The sequence below is a fragment of the Mobula birostris genome, chromosome 32 (assembly GCF_030028105.1).
Source record: "Mobula birostris isolate sMobBir1 chromosome 32, sMobBir1.hap1, whole genome shotgun sequence".
Classification (NCBI taxonomy): domain Eukaryota; kingdom Metazoa; phylum Chordata; class Chondrichthyes; order Myliobatiformes; family Myliobatidae; genus Mobula; species Mobula birostris.
The window spans coordinates 5,088,990-5,116,321 of record NC_092401.1 but is presented as its reverse complement, the minus strand read 5'-3'; the positions used below and the strand labels follow the sequence as shown (position 1 = coordinate 5,116,321).

The 27,332-nt window shown below is 40.7% G+C and overlaps 1 protein-coding gene across 1 annotated transcript in view; it reads left to right on the top strand.

The window, feature by feature from the left end:
• Positions 1-27,332, top strand: part of LOC140191058 (voltage-dependent P/Q-type calcium channel subunit alpha-1A-like) — a 597,550-nt gene that overhangs the window by 549,829 nt on the left and 20,389 nt on the right. Inside the window, exons 47-48 of the mRNA XM_072248133.1 lie at positions 9,056-9,091; positions 16,130-16,322. Coding sequence (XP_072104234.1) covers positions 9,056-9,091; positions 16,130-16,322 — 229 coding nt within the window. The remainder of the gene's footprint in view (positions 1-9,055; positions 9,092-16,129; positions 16,323-27,332) is intronic.

Sequence of the window (27,332 nt, the reverse complement as noted above, 5' to 3'; positions counted from 1 at the left end):
AACACAGACCCCTGTGGAACACCACTGGTAACCAGCAGCCAACCAGAATAGGATCCCTTTATTCCCACTCTCTGTTTCCTGCCAATCAGCCAACGCTCTATCCACATATGTAACTTTCCCGTAATTCCATGGGCTCTTATCTTAAGTAGCCTCATGTGTGGCACCTTGTCAAAGGCCTTCTGAAAATCCAAATATACAACATCCACTGCATCTCCCTTGTCTAGCCCACTTGTAATTTCCTCAAAAAATTATAAGAGGTTTGTTAGGCAGGATTTTCCTTTAAGGAAACCATGCTGAGTTCTGCCTATCTTGTCATATGCCTCCAGGTACTCCGTAACCTCATCCTTGACAATCGACTCCAACAACTTCCCAACCACCGATGTCAAGCTAACAGGTCTATAATTTCCTTTTTTGCTTCCTTGCCCCCTTCTTAAATAGCAGAGTGACATTTGCAATCTTCCAGTCCACCGGAACCATACCAGAATCTATCGACTTTTGAAAGATCATCACTAATGCCTCTGCAATCTCCACAGCTACTTCCTTCAGAACACGAGGTGCATTCCATCTGGTCCTGGAAATTTATCTACCTTTAGCCTATTCAGCTTCCTGAGTACTTTCTCTGTCGTAATTGTGACTGCGCACACTTCTCTTCCCTGCCACCCTTGAGTGTCCGGTATACTGCTGATGTCTTACTCAGTGAAGACTGATGAAAAATACTCGTTCAGTTCCTCCACCATCTCCTTATCTCCCACTACAATTTCTCCAGCATCATTTTCTATCGGTCCTATATCTACTCTCACCTGTCTTTTACTCTTTATATACTTGAAAAAGCTTTTAGTATCCTCTGATATTATTTGCTAGCTTCCTTTCATAGTTCATCTTTTCCCTCTTAATGACCTTCTTAGTTTCCTTTTGTAAGCTTTTAAAAACTTCCCAATCCTCTGTCTTCCCACTAAATTTTGCTTCCTTGTATGCCCTCTCATTTGCTTTAACTCTGGCTTTGACTTCTCTTGTCAGCCACGGTTGCATCCTTTTTCCATTCAAAAATGGCTTCTTTTTTTGGAATATACCTGTCTTGCACCTTCCTCATTTCTCGCATAAACTCCAGCCACTGCTGCTCTGCTGTCTTTCCCGCCAGTGTCCCTTTCCAGTCAACTTTGGCCAGTTCCTCTCTCGTGCCACTATAATTTCCTTTACTCCACTGAAATACCAACACATCAGATTTCGACTTCTTTCAAATTTCACAGTGAACTCAATCATGTTATGATCACTGCCTCCTAAGGGTTCCTTCACCTCAACCTCTCTAATCACCTCCGGTTCATTACACAATACCCAATCCAGTACAGTCGATCCCCTAGTGGGCTCAACAACCAGCTGTTCTAAAAAGCCATCTCGCAGACATTCTACAAATTCTCTCTTGAGATCCAGTGCTGACCTGATTTTCTCAATCCACTCGCATGTTAAAATCCCCCTCAAATATCATAATACTGCCCTTCTGACAAGCCTTTTCTATTTCCTGTTGTAATTTGTACTCCACATCACTGCAACTGTTTGGAGGCCTGTATACAACTGCCATCAGGGGCCTTTTACCCCTGCGATTTCCTAGCTCAATCCACAAAGATTCTGCACCTTCCGATCCTATGTCACCTCTTATATAAAGGGATATGAAAATAGCACTGGACATTGGGATCAAGGCATAACCTTCAGATATGACTGAACAGGTCTGAAGGGCCAGATGCCAATACTTAACTGTTAAGTCTTATGATAAGTGATGACGGTAAGGTTACAATGACATGAAAGGATCAAAAGTACTGTGACAAAACCCTGCTAAATCATTCAGAATTACTACCTTCTGAAATAAAAACAGAAAATACTCAAATTTCTCAGTAGGTCAGGCAGTACCTAAGAGAAAAAACAGTTAACAGTTCAATTTTTTTTCATTAGAACCAGAGAAAGTTAGAAATAAACCATGTTTTCATTTACAGAGAAAGAGGGGAGTGTGGAGAACCTAAAAGAAATGTCTGTGATTGGGTGTTGATCAAAAGAGACTGAAAGACACAAGTGATGGTGGGGCTGGCCAACAGAGGGTGCTGATTATTAATCTCATCAAATCTCTGGAGGAGATGTAAATAGAAGATGATGAATGAGAGAAGAAAATGAAAATAAAAGAACGATGTAATTATGAGATATCAAAATACTTTAGTTGCTGGAAACACTTGTGTTGATGTTTCATCAGAACTGACCAGTTTAAAACAAACTGAAATGCCCCGTTATTTAAAATTGACTAGGGCTTTAATGGCATTAACTGTTAGATGAGAGGCTGAATCTCAAGTTTACAGGAGGCTTTTTTTGGAACAGTTTAAGATGTTGATGGGAATAGGATGGAAAATTCAAATGATACATAACTAGATGCTCAGGAACACCCTCAAGAAATGAATGTAAGCATTCTTCCCAGCAGTCAGCCAAAGTGCATTCCTCTAATATTGGGATTACATTATGAATATTAAATGCAATACATTACATTGGAAGAAATACAATTAAATTGCTGCTTCTCCATAAAAGGGATTCTGGATGGTGAGAAGAGAAGTGAAAGGGGCAACGTTGAGTCCCTTTTGGGTGCAAGGAAAAATGCTGAGCTAAGTGTTGTGGACAAGAAAGAGTGAACTAGGGAGCTGCAGAGGAAATGCATAACGTGCAAGGGAGATGAGAGTACATGATAGCATCACATTGTAAGTAGGAGAAAATCATGGAAAATTATCCATTGATTGTGGAGGCTGGTAGGATGGAAGGTAAGGATAAGAGAAACCCTCTTGTTCTGAGTAAGAGCAGAAATGTGAGAAAAGGAACAAACACACTTGAAAGGTCTGTAAACTAGTAAAAACTGGGAGAATGAGGTTCCTCTCATTCTGTCATCTCTGCCCCTATGGGAACATTTTTCCCAACAGTTTTCCTAAGATGTTTTCCTTTCTCTCTTAACCTTGGCTTTGTCTCCACCATGGCAGAGAATTCGTAGCTACAACTGCTCCATTTCCCAACTTTGGAGTTCTGGACTTGCAAGCTCTTACAAGAGTATGTGTCAGTACTTAAGATAGTTCTCAAACACTTTATTGCAGGTTCTGGCCCCGACACCTGAATTGACCACAACTGAACTCAGTCTTACATTAAGGAGGATGTATGTAGCAAACTGATTAACATCTAATGGAGTATGGTTTGCAATGTGATAACTGCCAATCTGAGCATATCAAGCTTCCACAAACAGCTATGTTATAACAGCCAGATTTGTTTTCATAATGTTATCTAGTAGATCAATAATTGAACAGGTAAGTAGGATAATCCCCCTTGCTCTTCATTAGCAGGGTTCCGTGGGATCACTTATCTCCAACAAAGACATTTAACAAATTACCCAAACGTTTCTGACCTCCCTCAACACTACAATTGCACTAGCAGGCTGGATTTTTCCCACATTTCAGATTTCCCTATTTCACAGGAGGCTACTCAGTCAACAGTGTCAATGCTGGTAATGTTCATTCTCACATGACTATCATCTTCATTCTGATGCTGCTACTACCCACCTACAGTAGAGATAACTTACAGCACACAATAACCTACTATCAAGCACATCTTTGTAATGTAGGAGGAAATTAGAGAACTGGGGGCAACCCACATGCTCATGAGGAAGACATACAAACGCCAAACAGGATCACAGATCAAAATTGAACTCAGGTTACTAGTGCTGTCACATAGTGGCACTAGTCAATCTGTAGAGTAGAACTTGAAGCCACAATTTTCTAACTCAGTAGCGAGTGAATGGCCTATCAAATTATGGATATGGTTTGCATTATTTTAGCATTTCATATGTATGGGGCTATGCAGAATAGAAATTATACAGCCCTTTTGTTTTTGCTGAATGCATTTCAACATAACTTCTGTACATCTCTGTTAGGGAGGATCCTCATCATTCTAGATAAAGGATTCAAAAACCACAACTGAAAATTTGAGCTCATTCTGATGCTTTCTTTAGCAGTATCATTACCGAAGTGTTTAAAATTCCCAAATGCATATTTTAGTGGTTTTTGTGATGTTGGGATTGTGACTCCATTCCTCATTCAACTCAAATGATTGCCCTGCCAAACTCATGCATCTGTATGGCATGCACAGAAACCCTACTATCTGAAATCCCACACCTGACTTGTTTAGGAGGATCACTAATTATGTGCAGGTTTGTTGAGAGTTGAATGGAAATTGAGGATAAGGAGTGAAGCAACTTCAATAACTCCAAAAGACTGAGGTTAGGTAAAATACCAAAAGGCTTTTATTCACTGTACAATACGACCTCCATGGTGAGTGTCTGCCCCCGGACTGAGGGGAGGGGCAAGGTGAAACACCTTTATACAGGAACTGTGGGAGGAGCCACAGAGGCAGTCAGCAGAGGGGCGTGTCCAGACAGTTAACCCAGTTACAACACATACACAGTTTACCACAAGGAGAGAAGTATTAAACCGCAGTAGTGAGAAGTCAGCAGAATCTTGTGTGGAGCCGTCAACCATATGCAGTGAACAGTCATGGGGGCTTCGAGTTCCAAACTGTTGGAGGTAGGTTATGAAAGGGAGGATGAAGAGCGGGCTTGCCAACCAGGACAACCTACAATATGGAGCAGAAGGGAGAGAAGGACTCTCAAATGGGGAAGCCCTACCTTCAAAGGATCTTGTGGCTCTGTATTTTTTTTTAATATAAATCAAACATAGAATTCATCTTAATAACCTCTTACATAAGACTCCCAAAGATGCTAATACATCTGAATTATCATATACCCATTGCGTATGTAGATACACACTGGTTTAAAAAAAAAGAGATATCTAGGTCAACTTTTTGCTACCTTAAGCAGAATCCCTTCAAAATATTGACAACCAAAACGTATATTGCTGGAACAATCTGTTCTGAGATTATGCCTCAGTGAATGTTAGAATGTAGCCTCTTTGAAAGACTGGTACAGAATATTTTTTCTTCATTTAGTACTTGAGATTTTTAATAGTGTGCTTCCTATGCACATTCAGTAAGTGCGTGAGGCTAGTCCAAACAAAAACTTCTTGCTGGTCATAGATCCAAATTGCCTAATTCTAAATAAATATGGAGAAATATCTGCAGGCTGTGTTGGAAGTAGCATGTCACTACAGACCTCCTCACCACTTGTTCAAAATCAGAATCAGGTTTACTATCACCAGCATGTGACGTGAAATTTGTTAACTTAGCAGCAGTTCAATGCAATACACAATATAGAAGAGGAAAAAAAATAAATAAAATAAAAAATAATAATAAGTAAATCAATTATAGTATACGTATATTGAATAGATTAAGTATTGTGCAAAAAGCAGAAATAATATATATTAAAAAAGTGAGGTAGTGTTCACGGGATCAATGTCCTTTTAGGAATCAGATGGCAGAGGGGAAGAAGCTTTTCCTGAATTGCTGAGTATGTGCCTTCAGGCTTCTGTACCTCCTTCCTGATGGTAACAATGAGAAAAAAGTATGCCCTGGGTGCTGGAGGTCCTTAAAAATGAACACTGCCTTGCTGAGACACCGCTCCCTGAATATGTCTTGAGTACTTTTTAGGCAAGTACCCAAGATGGAGCTGACTAGATTTACAACCCTCTGTAGCTTCTTTCCATCCTGTGCAGTAGCCCCGCCCCCCCATACCAGACAGTGATGCAGCCTGTCAGAGTGCTCTCCACGGTACACTCAAAATCTTCTACAGATGTATTTGTTGACATGCGAAATCTCTTCAGACTCCTAACGAAGTATAGCTGCTGTCTTGCCTTCTTTATAACTACATAGATATGTTGGGACCAGGTCAGATCCTCAGAGATCTTGACACCCAGGAACTTGAAACTGCTCACTCTCTCCACTTTTGATTCTTCTGAGAACCGGTATGTGTTCCTTCATCTTACTCTTCCTGAAGTCCACAATCCGCTCTTTCATACAGTGTAATCATTGCACAAGATTAACAGAACAGGAGGAGATCATAATTTTGGGGGTCCCATGGTATTCACCATAAAAGTGAAGTTCCCTAAAGTAGGATTCCTTTCCTTGGAATCTGGAAAGGGATTAATGTGAGGACATAATAGGCTAAGGTAAGTATTACCATTGTTTTAAGAGATTAAGATTCAGAGCAGAGTATAAAAAATCAGAACTAGATCTTTCAAAAGTTAGGAAAAGCTTCCACACACAAAACTCCAACATTTCATGTCAAATGTCTTAGTGTACAGGAGAAATTTGAAACTCATTACCACAATGCAATTGCTACCATAGTCAGTTATAATTAGTCATAGAGCAATATAGCAGATACAGGCCCTTCAGTGCAATGAGTCCATGCCAATTAAGGTGCTTACCTAGATAGTCACAATTTCCTCCAATGGGCTGTTAATTTTAAAGCTAGGACTAGCTGGAGCAGCCTCATTAAGTACCCTTCTTATATCAATTATCTTCATTAATAGAGAGTATATTAGTTTGATCTGTGTTGTAAAATATTAATCACGCTACTTGCGAAAATTATCTGGAAGGTAAGCAAAAAGTTGATGAAGAAGGTTGGTTTTACAAAGGAGAGAGAGTGGGGGAAAGTCAGTATTCAAAGGTTAGACAGCTGAATCACAACCCACTAATTGTTGATATGGATTTGTATCAGAGAAGGTAAGTTTGGGAGCACATGAAATTACGAGATGCTTACTTCAATATTCCTCCCAAACCCACAATCTCCACCACTTATTAATAGGAAGAACATTCCAGTTGCAGTGGATTTCCCACACACTTCCAGAAGTTGACGGCATTAAGAAAGAAGTGTTTGGAGAGCACATCACCTGCACTGTCTGCACAAAGAGACACTGAAAGACAACAGTAGAATTTTGGTTCAGCCAAAACAAAACACCTTTGTCACTAAGAACAGGAATGCATGAATTATCTGTTCTAGTTTGCTCTAAGCAATTACCTCTACAATTACCTCCAACAACTCGAAATTAGAGAAGAACTATCATTCTGGGTTATCACATTGTTCAGTGATTTCGGTTTTTAAACTGTCTTTTTCTCTGGAGCTTGTTAGGAAAGTAAGCATTATAACCAATGAAGTACTTTTGAAATGTATTTACTGCTCTAATTTTGCAAGCTCCTGCAAGCAGCTATGTAAAGTAGCTCTATGTCCAATGACGGTTCAACGTTGTCAGTTCTGTTATCTTCAATCCCTGGATTCTCTTAGGAATTCAGGAATGAGTGAGAAACTTTGATTCATTGATTCTTCATGATCATTTTTTTAAAAGTTTAAACAAAGTAACATTTACTAAGCAATCAAAAGAACACTGATACAAAGCAGATGAAAGACAAGAAATTAAAGCTGTCCAGTAGTCATAGTTACAGTTGCACCAACCAAGAATAGAATATAAATAAAGCAATATAAAACCATAAATAATTAAATAGTAATATGTAAATGCCAGGAAATAAGTCCAGGACCAGCCTATTGGCTCAATATGGTGCTTTTGAAAAGCCTATATACTCAAAAAAAAATAAAAAAAACAAATTCCTTAGGTAGAAAAAATCAATTAAGAGGCTATAGAATTAAAACAATTATTACACATGTATAATATGCTAATATTTAGCCAATTAAAAATGAAAAGATGTCAAACCATTATACTGCCTTCTGCCAGTAAGTGGAGACAAACTACCACATATTATGAAAAATACGAGTTTGTTAAAGATACGAATTGTTAAAAATATAAATTATGTCATTAAGAAAGAAACTACAATAAAAACTACAATTAATTCAACTTACAAAAAGTAAAAAAAAAACAACTGGTTCCAACAATATTGAACTCCCTTGCTCTTCTATGAATTAATACTGAGAGATGGTTCATGCTCAGCAGGCAGGGGTTTAGTTCAGAATCTTGTTAGGTGGAGAAATCCAGTGGATATAATAGAAATCTCCCCTATAAATGTTGATGCGACTGTGCCTGATATCCAACTTTATCATATACATTATTTCATTCTTTGACTGAAATACCAAATGTGGAGAAATGTATTTTTACATAGTTTCCTGCCTGCTTCACATCTGTGTACCAAAACTTTAGGTTGCAAGGTTGTGGGATCAAGTCCCACTGTAGGTTGTAAGCTTACGGGTTCAAAATACAGAAATCAAGGCAGTACTGTCAGAAATGCCATCTGCTGGGTGAGATATGAAACTGAAGCCCTGTCTGCTCTCTTCAATGGACACAATATTATTTTAGGGAAGAACAGAGACAGTTCTCCCAGAACCAATATTTATCACTAAGTATCATTATCGGAATTTATCACATTGCTACCTTTAGGAGATTGCAATGTCTGCAATTTCCTATAACAGCAACAATGTCAAAAAGTACTTCAGTAGTATGTAATGCTCCTTAGATATACTATGAGGGGTTAAAAGTATACAGCTGTCACCATGTACTCAGAGGAGCAAGAGGAAATTAATGAAATTTTTCAGGGAGGTACTTGAAGATTAATAGGGAAAATATATAGAACTGTTTAAGCAGCCTAGTGAACTATGACGTAAAAATACTGTATGTTGGATTGTGGAACTCAAATAATATTGGCCCTTCTGGTTTCCTCCCTCATCTGCTCTCTCAGGTGGACTTAAATGATCTCATAGATTTAAATACAGGAAATCCTCCCTCCCCCAAGAAAAAGTTATTCATCCAACTTGGAGAAATTCTGTTAGTCCAGTCAATCAGCTTCTTTTTGACACCTATGAAAATGTCTAGTGTGTTCTATTCTGCTCTATCTGCTTATTGTATAACTGTTGTATCTTTGTGCTTTTTCCTTCCATTCCTTTGTTTTGTTACTTAATAATAAAACCAACCGAGTCCTTATCTGTACCCTTCTTTCCACACTCTGGACATCCTCGTTGCTGCCATTTCGATGTGGGGGCCTTCCTGCGACCATTTTCTGTCACGTCTGTCATGTCGCTGCCTTCTCTCCTGTCTTGTGTTTTTACTTCCTGCTCTTCTCAATATGCACTCTCTTGTGTGGCTGTTAGCAGAGGAGAAAAGTGCGGAACCGTGGGAATAACCTCAGTGTATGTACCCTGTCTCAGTCTCTCTTTTGTGTTTCAATTATTCTAGTCTATGTCTCGGCTTCATTTGTCAATTGTGGCATTTACTGGGCATGTTCATTTGTTGAAGGGGCAAGGGGCTGGTAGTGGGGAAAGGTACGATATTTTTCCACAAAATAATTGTCTGCAAACATCCAACAGTTTTTATGATATCTAAAGTTATGCAACAATTATAGTTCTTTCACAAGAAAATATTTAAATATTTTCTTCATGAAGAGAATGGCCCTTGAATTGTCTTTAAGTAGTTCCATTTCCCAAATTTATATTTAAATATTAATGGTGCTTATGATTATTTTAAAATCTATTTGTGACAGGAGATCTGCTTATCAAAATTTGGAACTATTTTTGATCACTTCTTGATTATCTCTAATTATTGTCCAATGTATCTGACATCTTAATGGGATTAGTGATTGCCCAGTTATATCTCACCTCAGTTAATCTGCCAAGCACTCCTCCAGTGATGATCTGTCGCAAGCCTCAGGCTCCATCCACCACTTCTACCTCAGGATTGAGAGCAAGGTGGACAAGACCATGTCTGCTCCCTGTTTGTGTACCTTGGGCTGTTTTCTGGTACTGGTCTTCCTGAGTTAGCACAGTTTGGACCAAATGTTGGCAACTGGTTTATTCTTGGCTACTATCATACCATGCCAGCCAAAATACTTTTCCACTAAGCTAGAGGGTCAATCTGTTTTAAAGCCCAAAACTGATGACAACTGAATATGCCCTTTCAATAGCATGCATGGCAAGGGTCTTACACCCACACATAAACTGAACGATTGCATGTTACGGGAATGATTCTGTATTGAAAAATCAGCACGAGTAAGCATGCACCGTGATTATTAACTGCCTGAAGAATAGTTTTGATTTAAAGCCCTTACCACATCTGAAAAAAACAAACAAAATTCAATTTCTACATTAGTAGCATTCTAATATCAAAGTGTTGGGTGCATTCTTAATAAATATTTTCCATTATTATGAAGTAACAGTAAGAATGTCAGCAAGTTCCCTGTTAGATAGTGGTTAAGAATCTAATTGGATAAGAACTACTGTAAAACCAGTGATGTCAATAAAACACAGATACTGGAGCTCCAGTGAGCATTACTGGGGACTGGGGGTGGGGAGTGCAAGTTGGTCATTCAAGAACAACACTAGATGCATTACTGTACCCTCTGCCCAGTCTCAATCAGGATGGGAAATCTGTGAATGTCATCTCCTCCATTCTACCCAACAGTTACAGTTGCTTAGGTGGAAAACTATTCAGCCTGTTGAGTCATCATCCAACCAGACCATGACAGATCTGTGACCCACGATCTCACAGAACCAGATTCTGGCACATGGAAGAGACACTCTAGAAATGAGATACTGTTTTTATCATTAAGGCCTGATTTCAGTCGCTCACTATTTTTCACTTCAGGAATTGAACAGGAGGTTTGGACAAAAATAATACACATTCTGACTCTTGCTCTTAAGGACACTGATTTAGATAACGTTGTGTGCTGGTCACAAGCAACAATTATATTAATCCCTGTAAATTAGAATACGTTGAGCCCACAGTGACATTTTAATCTCATTATAGTGGCTGCAAAGTTCTGGGAACTCTCCAGTAATCAAAATGAAGAACAGCCAGAATGGCTGATCTTTGGAGACATAATCGGGACTGAATTTGAGGGGGAGAATATCTTATTGGCAAACATAAACAATCCCTGTGCATGCATATTGCAATTAACTGCTGCGTGTCACAACTACTTCCCTCCACATGCAGATCTGAAGACTGACTGCTGTTGAAATTAATACTTGCTATATTCCATGGCTCCAGAATACACCCCATTAGAGATCATGGAGCCATGAACTTCACCTCCATTTGCAGGCACTGACTTCTGTTCAGTGCCTTTGAGATGGTCTCTGACCCTTCCCCAGATAATAATTTCCCTGATTTGTCTTGAATACTCTTTTGACTTCATTTTGGTTTGGTCTGTTGAAAATCTACCATACTGTTTGACCTCACAGAGAGAAGGGGTATTTATTCTTATGAATTCATTGAAAAGAAATGATCCTCCAATTTCCTACATCAACAAATAGGGCAAGTTGGTAACATATTGCAACTGACGAAAGTTAGTGTAATAATTACAAAGGGGGGATAAATACTGTTTCATCTTCACTATTTGGGTTTTTAATCTTTAGTAAATTGTTGACATGTTTTGGAGCTTTTCCTTTTGATTTGACAGGATGCACAATGTTTTGTGGATTAGGTCAAAACTACAATATATTTTAAATTTAGAAAATGAGACTGTAAAATGTGAAAATAGTTTTGGGGTTTGAATACTTTTTTCAAGGCTATATGGCAAATGTTTTTTCAAGACTATATGACAAATGTTATTATCTTACAGAAGGGAGGGGAGGAGAGAGAGCAAAGGGGTGAGCTTGATAGGGCAAAAAGCAAAATAAAATGTCAACATGAATAATGCTATGAGATAAAACCTGGAAGGAATGAGGAACTAAATTGACTGAAGAACATATTATTGGGTTGCTAAGGCTGTCATGTGCCTGATGAGAAAATAAGGTACTGTTCCTCAAGTTTACATCGATCTTTACCAGAATGTTGTTGGACGTCAAGTGGGAATGTGAGAAAATTAAGGTGATGGTTATGAAGCTATCGGGCAGGAACAGATGTTCTCAGGGAAATGTACGGGAGAAATGTTGCAAACATTAAAGGGATATTTGCGTGGCATTCTACATAGGTATGTTCCAATGAGACAGGGAAAGGATGGTAGGGTACAGGAACCATGGTGTACAAAGGCTGTTGCAAATCTAGTCAAGAAGAAAATAAGAGCTTACGAAAGGTTCAAAAAACTAGGTAATGATAGAGATCTAAAAGATTACAAGTCTAGCAGGAAAGAGCTTAAGAATGAAATTAGGAGAGCCAGAAGGGGCCATGAGAAGGCCTTGGCAAGCAGGATTAAAGAAAACCCCAAGGCATTCTACAAATATGTGAAGAGCAAGAGGATAAGACGTCAGAGAATAGGACCAATCAAGTGTGACAGTGGAAAAGTGTGTACGGAACCAGAGGAAATGATACTGCTGCTGCTGCTACGTCGACTCAGGCCTAGGGGGCCGGCGTCAGGCACGATGACGGACTCTCCACTTCTCCCTCATCAGTGTGTTCAGTTCATCTACATTAGCCGCGCCACTGTCCTCTTGGAGCGTGTTGATCATAGTCTTGGGAGGGCGCCCAGGGTTCATCCTCCCATGCTTGGGCTCCCATATGATGGCTAGGTTGGCAGGTAGCTCGGGGTGGCGAAGACAGTGCCCCACTAGTTGCAGTCTTCTCACCTCGATTTTAGTGGTGACCATCGGTAGGTCGTCATAGAGCTCAACATTCGTCATGTGCTGTTGCCAACTCATGTCAAGAGCCATCCGGAGCATTCGTGTATAGCAACCATCTAGAGACTTCTGCATAGTCTTGGTGCGTGTCCACGTCTCACATCCGTACGCGAGAATGGATTCTATGACTACTATGAAGATACTCGTTTTAAGCCCTCTGGTCAAGTTTGATTTCCTTCATGTAATTCATAGCCCTCCACGCCAGCGCCTTCCGTATCTTTATGTCCTTCTCCGAACTCATCATTTTTGACCCGAGGTACTTGCAAAGGCTTTCTTAATGGTATCATTCTTTACGGTCTTGAGAGTACCTTCGTTGCAGTTAAACACCATGTACTCTGTCTTTTTAGCGTTTAGGTGAAGTCCAACTTTACTGCACTCAATTTCCACTTTCGTCAGTAGCTGCTGTGCTTCCTCCATCTGGTCAGAGAGCAGGACTATGTCATCTGCAAAATCAAGATCTGTGAGCGTAACTGGTCTGACCCTTTTGGTTCGTCCTTGTTTTATGGTAAAACCAAGCTTGTCATGATCTTTGGTAGCTTGACGCAGAGTGTAATCAAGGACGATTATAAAGATGAAGGGTGCCAGAGTGTCTCCTTGCAGCACACCAGCTAGGAGCTCAAACACTGCTGTTTCTCCATCTGGTGATACAACTTTCGCCATGGTTTTGGTATAGCTGGACTCCATTGCTCTCAGTAGATGGTCTGGCACTCCGTAAGCTTTCAGGATCTTCAGCATTTTACCTCGGTGAATGGAGTCATAAGCTTTGCGAAAATCGATGAAAGCACGGCTGGTAGGTTGTTCTTCTTGACTTCCTTGATAATTCTACGGGGGCAAGTATTTGCATTACTGTTGTGCGCTTCTGCCGAAAACAGTTCTGATTGAATCTTAGTTTAGGGTCAATGGCGGTGCGAATCCTGTTCAAGATCATCCGATTATCTGATTGTACAGCTTTGCTAAGATGCAGGTAGTCACACTAATACCGCGGTAGTTACCTGTTTTCGTGAGGGATCCAGACTTGGGGACTGGGATAATGTTTGAGAGTGACCACTGTTTTGGTTTGTCGCCTTTCATCAGTGCTGTATTACATATGTCCAGCAAGATGTCGTCCAGGTCGCAGTTCTCAGGACATCTGGTGGCATCCCATCTGGTCCAGTGCTCCTGCCCTGTTTGAGTGCATATTTGGCCTTCTTCAGTTCCTCAATGGTGCAGAGATAGCAGAGGGACTTAATGAATACTTTGCTTCAGTATTTACTACAGAAAAGGATCTTGCCGATTGTAGAGATGACTTACAACAGATTGAAAAGCTTGAGCATAGACATTAAGAAAGAGGATGTGCTGGAGATTTTGGAAAGCATCAAGTTGGACAAGTCTCTGGGACCAGACAAGATGTACCTCAGGCTACTGTGGGAGGTGAGGGAGGAGATTGCTGAGCCTCTAGCGATGACCTTTGCATTATCAATGGGGATGGGAGGGAAACCGGAGGATTGGAGGGTTGCGGATGTTGTTCCCTTATTCAAGAAAGGAAATAGGGATAGCCCAGGAAATTATAGACCAGCGAGTCTTAATTCAGTGGTTGGCAAGTTGATGGAGAAGATCCTGAGAGACAGGATTTATGAACATTTGGAGAGGAATAATATGATTAGGAATAGTCAGCATGGCTTTGTGAAAGGCAGGTCATGCCTTATTTGAATTTTTTTGAGGATGTAACTGAACATGTTGATGAAGGTAGAGCAGTAGATGTAGTGTATATGGATTTCAGCAAAGTATTTCATAAGGTGCCCCATGCAAGCTTTATTGAGAAAGTAAGGAGGCATGGGATCCAAGGGGACCTAGCGTTTGTGGATCCAGAACTGGCTTGCCCACAGAAAGCAAAGAGTGGTTGTAGACAGGTCATATTCTGCAAGGAGGTCGATAATCAGTGGTGTGCCTCAGGGATCTCTTCTGGGACCCCTTCTCTTCGTGATTTTTATAAATAACCTGGATGAGGAAGTGGAGAGATGGGTTAGTAAATCTGCTGATGACACAAAGGTTGGGGGTGTTGTGGATACTGTACAGGGCTGTCAGAGGTTACAGTGGGACACTGATAGGATGCAAAACTGAGCTGAGAAGTGGCAGATGGAGTTCCATCCAGATAAATGTCAGGAGGTTCATTTTGGTAGGTCAAATATGATGGCAGAATGTACTATTAATGGTAAGACTCTTGGCAGTCTGGAAGATCAGAGGGATATTGGGGTCTAGGACACTCAAAAGATACTGTGCAGGTTGACTGTGGTTAGGAAGGCATACAGTCCTTTGGCCTTCATCAACCATGGGATTGAGTTTAAAAGCCAAGAGGTAATGTTACAGCTATAGGACCCTGATCAGGCCCCACTTAGAGTTCTGTGCTCAGTTCTGGTCACCTCACTACAGGAAGTATGTGGAAACTATAGAAAGGGTGCAGAGGAGATTTACAAGGATGTTGCCTGGATTGGGAGCATGCCTTATGCGAAGAGGTTGAGGGAACTCGGCCTTTTCTCCTTGGATCGATGGAGGATGAGAGGTGACCTGATAGAGGTATACAAGATGATGAGAGGAAATGATCATTTGCATAATCAGAGGCTTTTTCCCAGGGCTGAAATGGCTAACACGAGAGGGCACAGTTTTAAGGTGCTTGGAAGTAGGTTCAGAGGAGTCGTCAGGGTTAAGTTTTTTTTAAAAAAAACGCAGAGAGTGGTGAGTGCATGGGATGTGCGGCTGGCAACAGTGCTGGAGGTGAATACGATAGGGTCTTTTAAGAGACTCCTAGATAGGTACATGGAGCTTAGAAAAACAGAGGGCTATGGGTAACCCTATGTAATTTCTAAAGTACATGTTCGGCACAGCATTGTGGTCCAAAGGGCCTGTATTGTGCTGTAGGTTGTCTATGTTTCTATGTGATAGTAAGCTGTTAATGAACTGATGTCTACTGACAGGCTTTTAGCTAGGGTAGAATATTTAATAATTTTATTAATCATATTTCATAAGTTTATTATCACTTATAAATGGCCTGAAAATATATTTGTAACTAGCACATGAAGTGCACAACTATTTTATATACCCACACAGCATGCAAGTACTTTCATTATGTATTAGCATGCCTTTAATATTTATGGAAAACAGAAACTAGTCCTGCTATTTTATAACAGTTAAGAATTTAGAATGAAAAGTATGTGAATTAGTAACGTTAGTTATTTCAGTGGAGAAAGGTACAATTTCAGAAGAATACTTGCAAAGATGGATATCATAATGAATAACTTATAAAAATTGCATTAATGTATGAAAACACGACAGGAATATCAGCAATGACACATTTTTACTAAGGTATATTCTATTTATAAAATGGGCATGCATGTATAGCAATGCATGCAAACACTGGTACTTTGTCTCAAAATTGATTATAGTATACAAATACACAACAAGGCACTTTTATTGAAGGGAGAAACAATATTAATTTCATGCAGTTGGGTTCAACAGTTGTATAAATATTGAGGTTATCAAATGCCATGTATTTTCACAAAAACTTGTTACTTTTCACACATTCATATTGGCTGTATAACTTTGTTTTGAAGTGTTTGAGTGATGCATGTCATTTTTAAATCGCAGACCATCGAAGACACCAGCCCAATCAAGAGATCAGCATCCACACTGGGCCATCAGCGCTCCAAGGGCATACGACTAGATGACTACTCACTGGAGCCAGTCATCCCCGAGGAGTCACAAAGGACCCATCGCCGCAGGGAAAGGGGACACAGGACATCAGAAAGGTCGCTAAGCCGATACACAGATGCCGACACAGGTAAGCCTTTTTAATTAGTCATTCAAGGAATGTGATTTTTGCCTTTGAATCGGGTGTCTTTCTGGGGTATTTACGAGACACATTGCTGTGGGACTACAGTTATATACTGGCTCTGATGGCAGTTTTGCTTCTCCAAGTTAATAATAAACCATATGGGTTATTATATTTATTGTCATGTTAAGTGATACAAGCTTTTGTTACATATTTCACTGAACTTAAATTCCCCAGCTGTTCTGGTGAGATTGGAACTCGTGTCTCCAGGTCATTATTCCAAGTAGGTCAGGTTGAGAAACGGATTTAATATTCTGGTCTGTCTCCATTAAATGCCTTAGTTTTAAATTGATGAAAGGTGATCAACCCGAAATATTAACTCTAATTCTCTCCACAGATGCTCCCTGGTCCATTGTTTCCAACATTTTTTTTAAATTTTAGAATTTGGCAAGTCTGGTCAGCATTTTGCTATCGTTAATACTGTAGCCCTCAGGAACACAAAGATACTACTCCCTATAATTATGATTCCACTGCAAGGCTACAGCATAATACAGAAAGTTATTCTATGAGGAAACCAGCCAACACACTCATCAGTGAATTATACAGAGCCTATAAAAAGTATTCACCCCCTTCTCCTTTGGAAGTTTTCATGTTTTATTGTTTTACAATATTGAATCACAGTGGATTTAATTTGGCTTTTTTAAACATTGAAAAAGACTTCCATTTCAAAGTGAAGACAGATCTCTACAAAGTGATCCAAATTAATTACAAATATAAAACACAAAATAATTGATTGCATAAATACTCACCCCCTTTAATATGAGATTCCAAATATCCCTGGTGCAGCCAATTGGTTTTAGAAGTTGCATAATTAGCAAAATGGAGATCACCCGTGTGCAGTCAAGGTGTTTCAATTGATTGTGGTAAAAATACACCTGTATCTGGAAGGTCCAACTGCTGGTGAGTCAGTATCCTGGCAAAACTACACCATGAAGACAAAAGAACACTCCAAGCAGTTCTGCAAAAAGGTTATTGAAAAGCACAAGTCAAGAGATGAATACAAGGAAATTTCCAAGTCACTGAATATCCCTTGGAGTACAATTAAATCAATCATCAAGAAATGGAAAGAATATGGCACAGCTGTAAATCTGCCTGGAGCAGGCCAACCTCAAAAACCTGAGTGACCATGCAAGAAGGTGACTAGTGAGGGAGACTACCAAGACACCTGCAGCATCTCAAGAGGAATTATAACCTTCAGTGGCTGAGACGGGAGAGACTACATATATAACAACTGTTGCCCAAGTGCTTCACCAGTCGCAGCTTTATGGGAGGGTAGCAAAGAGAAAGCCACTGTTGGGAAAAAAAAACTCCCTTGAAATCTTGGCTAGAGTTTGGCAGAAGACACATGGGAGACTCTAAAGTCAGCTGGAAGAAGGTTCTATGGTCTAATGAAAGCAAATTTGAGCTGTTTGGCTATCAGACTAAATGTCATGTTTGGTGCAAGCCAAACATCGCACGTCATCAAAAACACACAATCCCTACTGTGAGCATGGTAGTGGCTGCATCATGCTGTGGGGATGCTTCACTGCAGCAGGCCTTGGAAGGCTTGTAAAGGTAGAGGGTACAATGAATGTAGCAAAATACAAGGAAACCCTGGGAGAAAACCTGATCCAGTCTGCAAGAGAACTGAGACTTGGAACATTTGTTTTCCAGCAAAACAATGACCCCAAGCCTAAAGCCAAAGCTACACAGTTGAGAACAACAAAGTTAATGTGCTGAAGTCGCCAAGTCAGAACCCAGACCTCAATCCAATTGAGAATATGTGGCTAGACTTGAAAGGGGATGTTCACTCATGATCCCAATGCAGTCTGACAGAGCTTGAGCAGTTTTGTAAAGAATGGGGAGAAATTGCAGTGTCCAGATGTGCAAAGCTGATAGACCTATCCACACAGACTCAAGGCAGTAATTGCTGTCAAAGGTGCATCAACTAAAAACTGATTTGAAGGGGGCGAATACGTATGAAATCAATTATTCTGTGTTTTATATTTGTAATTTAGATCACTTTGTAGGGATGTATATTCACTTTGCCACAAAACAGTATTTTTCTGTTGATCAGTGTCAAAAGAAGCCAAATTAAATCCACTGTGATTTAATGTTATGTTATAAAGCATAAAAACTTCCAAGGGAAGTGAATATTTTTGATAGGCACTGTAGTTTCATAACCCAGTGATGGTCACATATTTGGATTAGTTGATGAGTACAGCACCTCAAACATTACTGACCCAAATAGTGCAAGGATCCCTCAGCCTCAGTTCAAGGTTGGTTCTTGAAATAAATTCAGTTTACAAACAATATTCAGAGCACCATAATTCAGCCTCCTTGAGCAAGGAAGTTTTCAATGGTTCAAAAGTCATCTACAATCTGACTCCCGATTGCTACAAAATTATTTGTGTTTTTTTTAAAAAATGGTTTTATGGATTGAACTTCAGGCCAATGAGATGCACTCTTAAACGGAACTGGAACATAGGAAATAAGGAGACCATCTAGCTCCTCAGAGCTCTTCTACTATTTATAGAGGACATGGCTAACCTGTGACTCAACATCACAATTGACCTCATCATGGCCTTGAATCTTATTTTCTGCCCACTGTGCTTTCTTTGTAATTGCTTACACTATAATTCTGGGTTCTATTAATTGCTTTTCCATTGTACTACTTCAATGTACTGATGTGATTAAATGATTTGTATGGATGGTGTGCAAAACTAAACCTTACACTGTACTTTGGTACATGACAAGAATAAACCAATTACCAAGTTCCATATACTTGCTGTTTCCCCAAATTCTACAATACCTATGGTTTTAAAAAATAGTATCAATCACAGATTTAAAATGAACTCTCCCTACCTGGGCAATTGGTTAAGGCGTCCATTTAGTGATGTGAAGGTCGCTAGTTCGAGCCTCAGCTGTGGCAGCGTGTTTGTGTCCTTGAGCAAGCCACTTAACCACACATTGCTCTAGTGTCTGTGCGAGGAGTGGCGCCCCACACAGACTTCCAATCTGCGCCTTGTAAGGTATGAAAATGCCCGACGCAGGCCTCTCATGGTCTGAGTCGACGTTCCCTCCTCTCCCCCCTCCCTACTTGGAATCACCTGGAAGAGATGTTCAGATTTCTACCATCCCCCACGTGAAGAAATGTTTCCAATCTTAACTCCTGAAAACTTAAAACACAAAAGATTCTGCAGGAGCTGGAACTCCTGAGCAACACACAAACTGGGGGAACTCAGCAGGTCAGGCAGCATCTATGTAAATCAATAAACAGTCAAGATTTCAGGCCGAGAGCGTTCATCAGAACTGGTCACTGGTGCTACCTGTCCTGCTGAGTTCCTCCAGCATTTGATGTGGGTCCTGAAAACAGTGTTTAATCTCTGGCCCAGGTTTCCCACCCAATCCAGCCTCCCTACTATCTTGAAAGCCCCTTAACCAGGTTTGTGTATTGTTGCCTTACAATTTGACCCTTTGTGTTCAGGAGTAATTCTGGTAAGTCTACAGTACACTCAGCCTAAGGGCAATATTGTCTTCCTCAGGTATAGTACCTTGAATGTGTTACTGTCTCATTGGTTGGCTTATCAATAATGAACTGTGGGTAAGGGGTTAGATGCTCCTTAATATATCATGTGTTTTTCTAAATTTGTTCATGGGATCTGGGCTTCACGGGCCAGACCACCCTCTATTGCCCATCCCAAATTACATTTACTGTGATGAGTTGCCGGTTAAACTGATACAGTCCTATTGGTGAAGGTGATACTGCAGTGCCTTTGGGACAGATTCCAGGATTAATATCCACCATGAAGGAACAGTGGCATTATGTCCAGGTCAGGATGTTGTGAGACTTCAAGGATAATGTATATGTGATGACTGAAAAGCAAAAAAATAGTCTGCAGAGGAAACACAAGAGATGGCAGATGCTGGAATCCGGAGAAAAACATATGAAATAGCATCTATGGAAGGAAAGGAATTATCAATGTTTCAATCTAAAGTGTCAACAGTTCCTTTCCTTCCACATATACTGCTCACTAAATCCACTGAGTTGCTCCAACAGATTGTTGCTCAAAAAATATATCTGAAATGATGCTGGACACTCAGCAAATTAGACAGCAGTTGTACAGAAAAATAGAACATTGAAAAGTCATAGGCTGAAACTATGTAAACTCTATGCTTTCTGCCATTGTTCCTCTACTGGTCACCAGGTTTAGGAGATGCTAAGAAGCCTAGCCAAATTGCTGCAGTATATCATATAAATAGTACAAAAGAATGAATGCTTTAGAGCAGTGGAAATTGTACTGATCTTTCTCTAGTATTGCTGAGCGAGAATGGAAAAGAGGCTGAGTATACAAAGCTATACGTGCAACTACCCTCCAGAATGTAAAAAACTCATGGTCCCATCATCTGAGAAACCATAGTTTCATTACATTCTATCTTTGCTCTTTCTTCTCATCTTTAACACAATTTCTTACTTGGCTACACATGCATAATAAAGGGAGCAGCAGGGGAAACGTGGATTTCTATCACCGAGCAGACATGATCTCACTGAATGGCAGAACAAGCAAGAGGGGTCAAATATTATTTAAAAGAAACTAAATGATATCCTAATCAGCCCCTAAACCAGGGGTTGCCTAACTGGGGTTCACAGACCCCTCAGTTAATGGTAGAGGTCGATGGCATAAAAAAAGGTTGGGAAACCCTGCCCTGAACAAAGGTAACAGATTCTGTGTCAAGTACCATGCCACACGAAGAGCAGAGTTGCAAGAAAATGTGCATAATGTAGATAACATACAATGACACCATCTACGCTAAGGTGATCATGATGTGAAGCAGCAGAATTCGAAGGTCAGAGATGACAGGTTTTCAGCAATGCCACTTGCCATTATAAATAAGGATAACCAAGACCACAATTTGTCTCCTACCCTTACTAAGGAGCATGGTCAGTTTACAAACTTGTGCTACAATGTCCAGTGTCTTAGGACCATAAGATGCAGGAGCAGAATTAGGCCATTTGGCCCATCAAGTCTGCTTTGCCACTTCATCATGACTGATCCAATTTTCCTCTCAGCCCCAATCTCCTACCTTCTGCAATGACCCCCTTATCCCTTCATGCTCTGACCAATCAAGAATCTATCAACCGCTGTCTTAAATATACATAAAGACATGGACTCCCCTCCCCCCCACCAGCTGCCTGTGGCAACAAATTCCAGAGATTCACCACTCCCTGGCAAAAGAAATTCCTCATCTCCATTTTAAAGGGACAACCCCTGTACTCTGATGCTGTGTCCTCTGGTCTTGAGGCTCTCCCACCACAGGAAACATCCTCTCCAAATTCACTATCAAGGCCTTTCACCATTTAATAGGTTTCAATTAGATCACCCCTCATTCTTCTGAATTCCAGTGAATATAGTCCCAGAGCCAACAAATGCTCTTCATATGACAAGCCATTTATTCCTGGAATCATTTTCATGTATCTCCATTGAATCCTCTCCAGTTTCAGCACATCCTTTCTATGGGGCCCAAAACTGCTCACAATATGCTAAGCAAGGCCTCACCAGTGCTTTATATAGTCTCAATATTGCGTCCTTGCTTTTATATTCTAGCCTTTTTGAAATGAATGCTAATATCGCATTTGCTTTCCCCTCCAAGACTCAACCTGCAAATTAACCTTTATTTAACCCTGCAAAAGGACTCCCAAGTCCCTTTGCACCCCAGGTTTTTGTATTTCTCTCCATTTAGAAAATAGTCTATCGTTTCATGACTATACACTTCCTGACACTGTATTCCATCTCACGACACACAGAAATGCTGGAGAAACTCAGCAGGCCGGGCAGCATCCATGGAAGAAAGTGCAGTCAATGGGTCCTGCCAAAGGGTTTTGGCCTGAAACATCAACTGTATTTTTTATCCGCACCCCCCCCCCCCCCATGGATGCAGTCTGGCCTGCTGAATTCCTCCAGCATTTTGTGTGTTGCATTGTATTCCATTTGCCACTTCTTTGCTCATTCTCTTAACCTGTCTAAGTCTTTCTGTAGCCCCTCTACTTCCTCAAAACTACCTGCCCCTCCACCTATCTTCATATAATCGGTGAACTTCGCAACAAATGTAAGTTACAAATTTCACATCACGTACCGGTGATAATAAACCTGATTTTGATTCTGACAAAGCCATTTATTCCATCATCCATACCACTGACATATAACAAAGAGATCGGTCCCAATACAGGCCTCTGTGGAACACCACTAGTCACTGGCAGCCAATGTTCCCTCTAAAGGTACATGAGCACAAAGGAATTTAAACAGCACACAAAAGGTTGTCACCCTCTACCTCGTTGGCATATTAAGTGTATTTCATGACTGTACACAATCACCTTTCCTTTTCCGGTTTCCGATGTGGACAGTGTTGACAATGTAGAGTCTGAAGATTTTAGAACTGGCTTATTTAGATATTGGAGATATTGTAATGAGAGACACAGAGACGGCAGAGGAACTGAATGCGTATTTTGCATCAGTCTTCACAGTGGAAGACATCTGCAGTATACCAGACATTCAAGAGTGTCAGTCTAGTGGAGTATGTGCAGTAAAAATTACGACTGAGAAGGTGCTCAGGAAGCTTAATGGTCTGCCGGTGAATAAATCACCTGGACATGATGGAATACACCCTCAAGTTCTGAAGGAAGTAGCTGGAGAGATTACGCAGGCATTAACAATGATCTTTCAAGAATCGATAGAGTCTGCCATTGTACCACATGACTGGAAAATTGCAAATGTTACTCTGCTATTTAAGAAGGGTGGGAGGCAGCAGAAAGGAAACTATAGACCTGTTAGCCTGACAGCAGTGGTTGGGAAGTTGTTGGAATCGATTATTAGAGATGAGATTACGAAATACCTGGAAGCACATGACAAGATAGGCCAAAGCCAGCGTGGTTTCCTGAAAGGAAAATCCCGCCTGACAAACCTACTGCAATTTTTTGAGGAAATTACAAGCAGGGTAGACAAAGGAGATGCAGTAGATGTGGCGTACTTGAATTTTCAGAAAGCCTTTGACAAGGTGCTGCACATGAGGCTGCTTAGCAAGATAAGAGCCCATGGAATTACAGGAAGGTTACTAGCATGGGTGGAGCATTGGCTGATCAGGCAGAAAACAGAGTGGGAGTAAAGGGATCCTATTCTGGCTGGCTGCCAGTTACCAGTGGAGTTCCACGGGGGTTGGTGTTGGTACTGCTGCTTTTTACGATGCATGTCAATGATTTGGGCTATGGGATTAATGGATTTGTAGCTAAATTTCCCAAAGATAGGTGGAGGAGCAGGTAGTATTGAGGAAGGAGAAGATGGCAGCGCGACGCAGCTCGCAGCGGCCACTCAGGTGATACCTGTTATCTGTCAAGTAGGGGGCCGTGCACAATCCTGATTTGATGGAGACGGACATGAGAGCACGGAGGAACATCTGGTAAAACTTCTGAAATGCCTGCTTCGCTGCTGCTGCCACTGTGTGACCCAGAATCTCTGGAGGGGAAGGTCCCAAATCCTCGGCTTTGCTTGTTGCTCGGCGGCCAGAGTGGGGTCAAAGCGCTCGGCAGAGGATGGTGCTCCGTGCTCGGTGTCGGAGGCTTGAAGTTTTCGGACGGACTCAGAGTCCACTGCGGTCAGGTGCTTCCAATGGTGCTGCATCGGCAAGTTTGCGACGCTTGGAGGTTCATGGCAGGGAGAGTTTCTCCCTTCTACCGTCTGCGTGAGATGATGGGGCTATTGGGACTTGAGACCTTTTTTTTTTACCGTGCCCATGGTCTGCTCTTTATCAAATTACGGTATTGCTTTGCACTGTTGTAACTATATGTTATAATTATGTGGTTTTGTCAGTTTTAGTCTTGGTTTGTCCCGCGTTTCTGTTGATCATTCTGGAAGAACATTATATCATTTTTTTAATGTATGCATTTCTAAACGAGGACCGAGTGTCCTTACAATCTTAAAAAAAAAAGAGCCTGCAGAGAGACTTAGATAGTTTAGGGGAATGGGCAAAGAAGTGGCAAATGAAATATAATGTTGCAAAGTGTAATGTCATGCACTTTGGTGGAAGAAATAAACGGGCAGACTATTCTTTAGATCGGGAAAGAATTCAAAATGCAGAGATGCAAAGGGACTTGGGAGTCCTTGTGCACGATACCCTAAAGGTTAACCTTCAGGTTGAGTCAGTGGTGCAGAAGGCAAATGCAATGTTGGCATTCATTTCTAGAAATACAGAATATAAGAGCAGGGATGTAATGTTGAGGCTCTATAAGGCACTCTTAAGACCACAGAGTATTGTGTGCAGTTTTGGGCTCCATATTTTAGAATTGGAGAGGGTTCAGAGAAGATTCATGAGAATGATTCCAGGAATGAAAGGGTTACCGTATGAGGAACGTCTGGCAGCTCTTGGGCTGTATTCCCTGGAGTTCAGGAGAATGAGGGGGGAATCTCATAGAAACATTCCAAATGTTAAAAGGCTTGAACAGATGAGATATGGCAGTTATTTTCCATGGTCAGCGAGTCTAGGACAACAGGGCATGACTTCAGGATTGAAGGACGTCCATTTAGAACAGAGTTGCGGAGAAATTACTTTAGTCAGAGGATGGTAAATCTGTGGAATTTGTTGCCACGAGCAGGTGTGGAGGCCACGTCATTGGGTGCATTTAAGGCAGAGATAGATAGGTTCTTGATTAACCAGGGCATCAAAGGGTATGGGGAGAAGACAGGGGAGTGGGGATGACTAGAAGAATTGGATCAGCCCATGAGTGAATGGCAGAGCAGACTCAATGAGCCGAATAGCCTACTTCTGCTCCTATATCTTATGGTCTATTTATACCGTTTTTATTGAAGAAATTATCGATTCACCAAGTCGAATTTTAAAGAAGCAAAGGGTGTGAAGTAACTAGTTCATTTAAAGCGGAATGGCTTACTGAAACACTAGAAACTGCTAGACCAAAAGCTCATGAGGTCAGGAACATGCAGCTACAAGAAATATTTATAAACAATACAGAAACTGGTGTATCTGCATATACTGTCATGATAGAAAAGTTTCTGGAGAATTTGCAAGTGAAAAGAAGTGGACTGATATTTGGAAACTTGACTTTCTAAGGTGTCATTCAGCAAGCAAATCGCGTGTGGATGGTGTGCAAAAGCTACGACGAGAAAATCCTTCATTACCTGCTACAAGATTGCTACATATGTTTTGAGAGAGTACAGATAAACGAAAGAGGAAACAATCAAACGCAGAGGAGATTAAAGTTCTTATTGACATTGTTTTGCTGGCTGTTATAATGAATACCTCTAAAGATAAAGCTCAGTGCGCACATGTTGTCATCACTTGGCAAAAAAATTGAATGGCGCAAGATTTTTCACACACTAGTCATTACAAACTAGAGGGAACACTGCAGACAGCCAACAAGAAAAGGCTCCTTTTATTCCCACTCTCTGCCTCCTACCACTCAACCACTGCTCTATCAATGCTAGAATCTTTCCTGTAATACCACGGGGTTGTAGCCTCACATGCGGCATCTTGCCAAAGGCCTTATGAAAATCTAAGTACACAATATCAACTGATCTCCTTTGTCTATCTTGCTTGTAATTTCTTCAAATAATTCCAATAGATTTATTAGGCAAGATCTTTCTTTCAGGAAACCATGCTGACTTTGGACTATTTTATCATGTGCCTCTAAGTATCCTGAAATCGCATCCTTCACAATAGACTGCAACACCTTCCAACCACTGTGGTCAGACTAACTGGCTTATAATTTCCTTTCTTCTGCCTCTCTCCCTTCTTGAACAGTGGAGTAACATTTGCAATTTTCCAGTCTTCTGGAACCATTCCAGAATCTAGTGATTCTTTAAAGATCATTACTAATGCCTCCACAATCTCTTCAACCACCTCCTTTAGAATCCTTAGCTATACACCATCTGGTCCAGGTAACTTACCTACCTCCAGACTTTTTAGTTTCCCCAAGAACCTTTTCTCCAGTAATGGTAACTTCACACACTTCATGAGCCCTGACACTTGGAACTTCCACCATCTTGGTGGTGTCTTCCACAATGAAGACTGATGCAAAATACTTATTCAGTTCATCCACTATTTCCTTGTCCCCTTTACTACCTCTCCAGCACTGTTTTGCAGGGGTCCAATATCCACTCTCATATCTTCTTTATGTATCTGAAGAAACTTTTGGTATCCTCTTTAATATTACTGGCTAGCTTACTTCAGTATTCCATCTTTACCTTCTTAACGACTTGTTTAGTTGCCTTCCGTTGGTTTTAAAAGCTTCCCAATCTTCTAACTTCCTGTTAACTTTTGCTATATTTATATGCCCTCTCTTTTGCTTTAATGCTGTCTTTAAACTCCCTGTCAACCATGGTTGTGTCATCTTCCCTTTAGACTACTTCATCTTTGGGATGTATCCATTCTGTGCCTTCTGAAATATCCCCAGAAATTCTGGCCATTGTTGTTCTACCATCATCCATGCTAGTGTCCCCTTCCAATCAACTTTGGTCAGCTGCTCTCTCATGTATCTTAATCCCCTTTACTTCACTACAATACTGATGTATCTGACTTTATTTTCTCACTCTCAGACTGCATTCTATCATACTATGTTCACTGCCTCCTAAGGGTTCCTTTAATTAAAGCTCCCTAATCACATCTGTTCCACAACATCCAGTCCAGAATAGCTGATCCCCTAGTGGGCTCAACCATGAGCTGCTCTAAAAAGCCATCTTGTAGGCATTCTACAAATTCTCCCTTGGGATCCAGCACCAATCCTATTTTCCCAATCTATCTGCATATTGAAATCCCCATGACTATTGTAACATTGCCCTTTTGGCAGGCATTTTCTATCTCCCATTGTAATTTGTAGACCATATCCTTACTAGTATTTGGGGGTCTGTGCACAACTCCCATCAGTGTCTTTTTACCCTTGCAGTTCCTTAGCTCAATTCACAGAGCTTCAACATC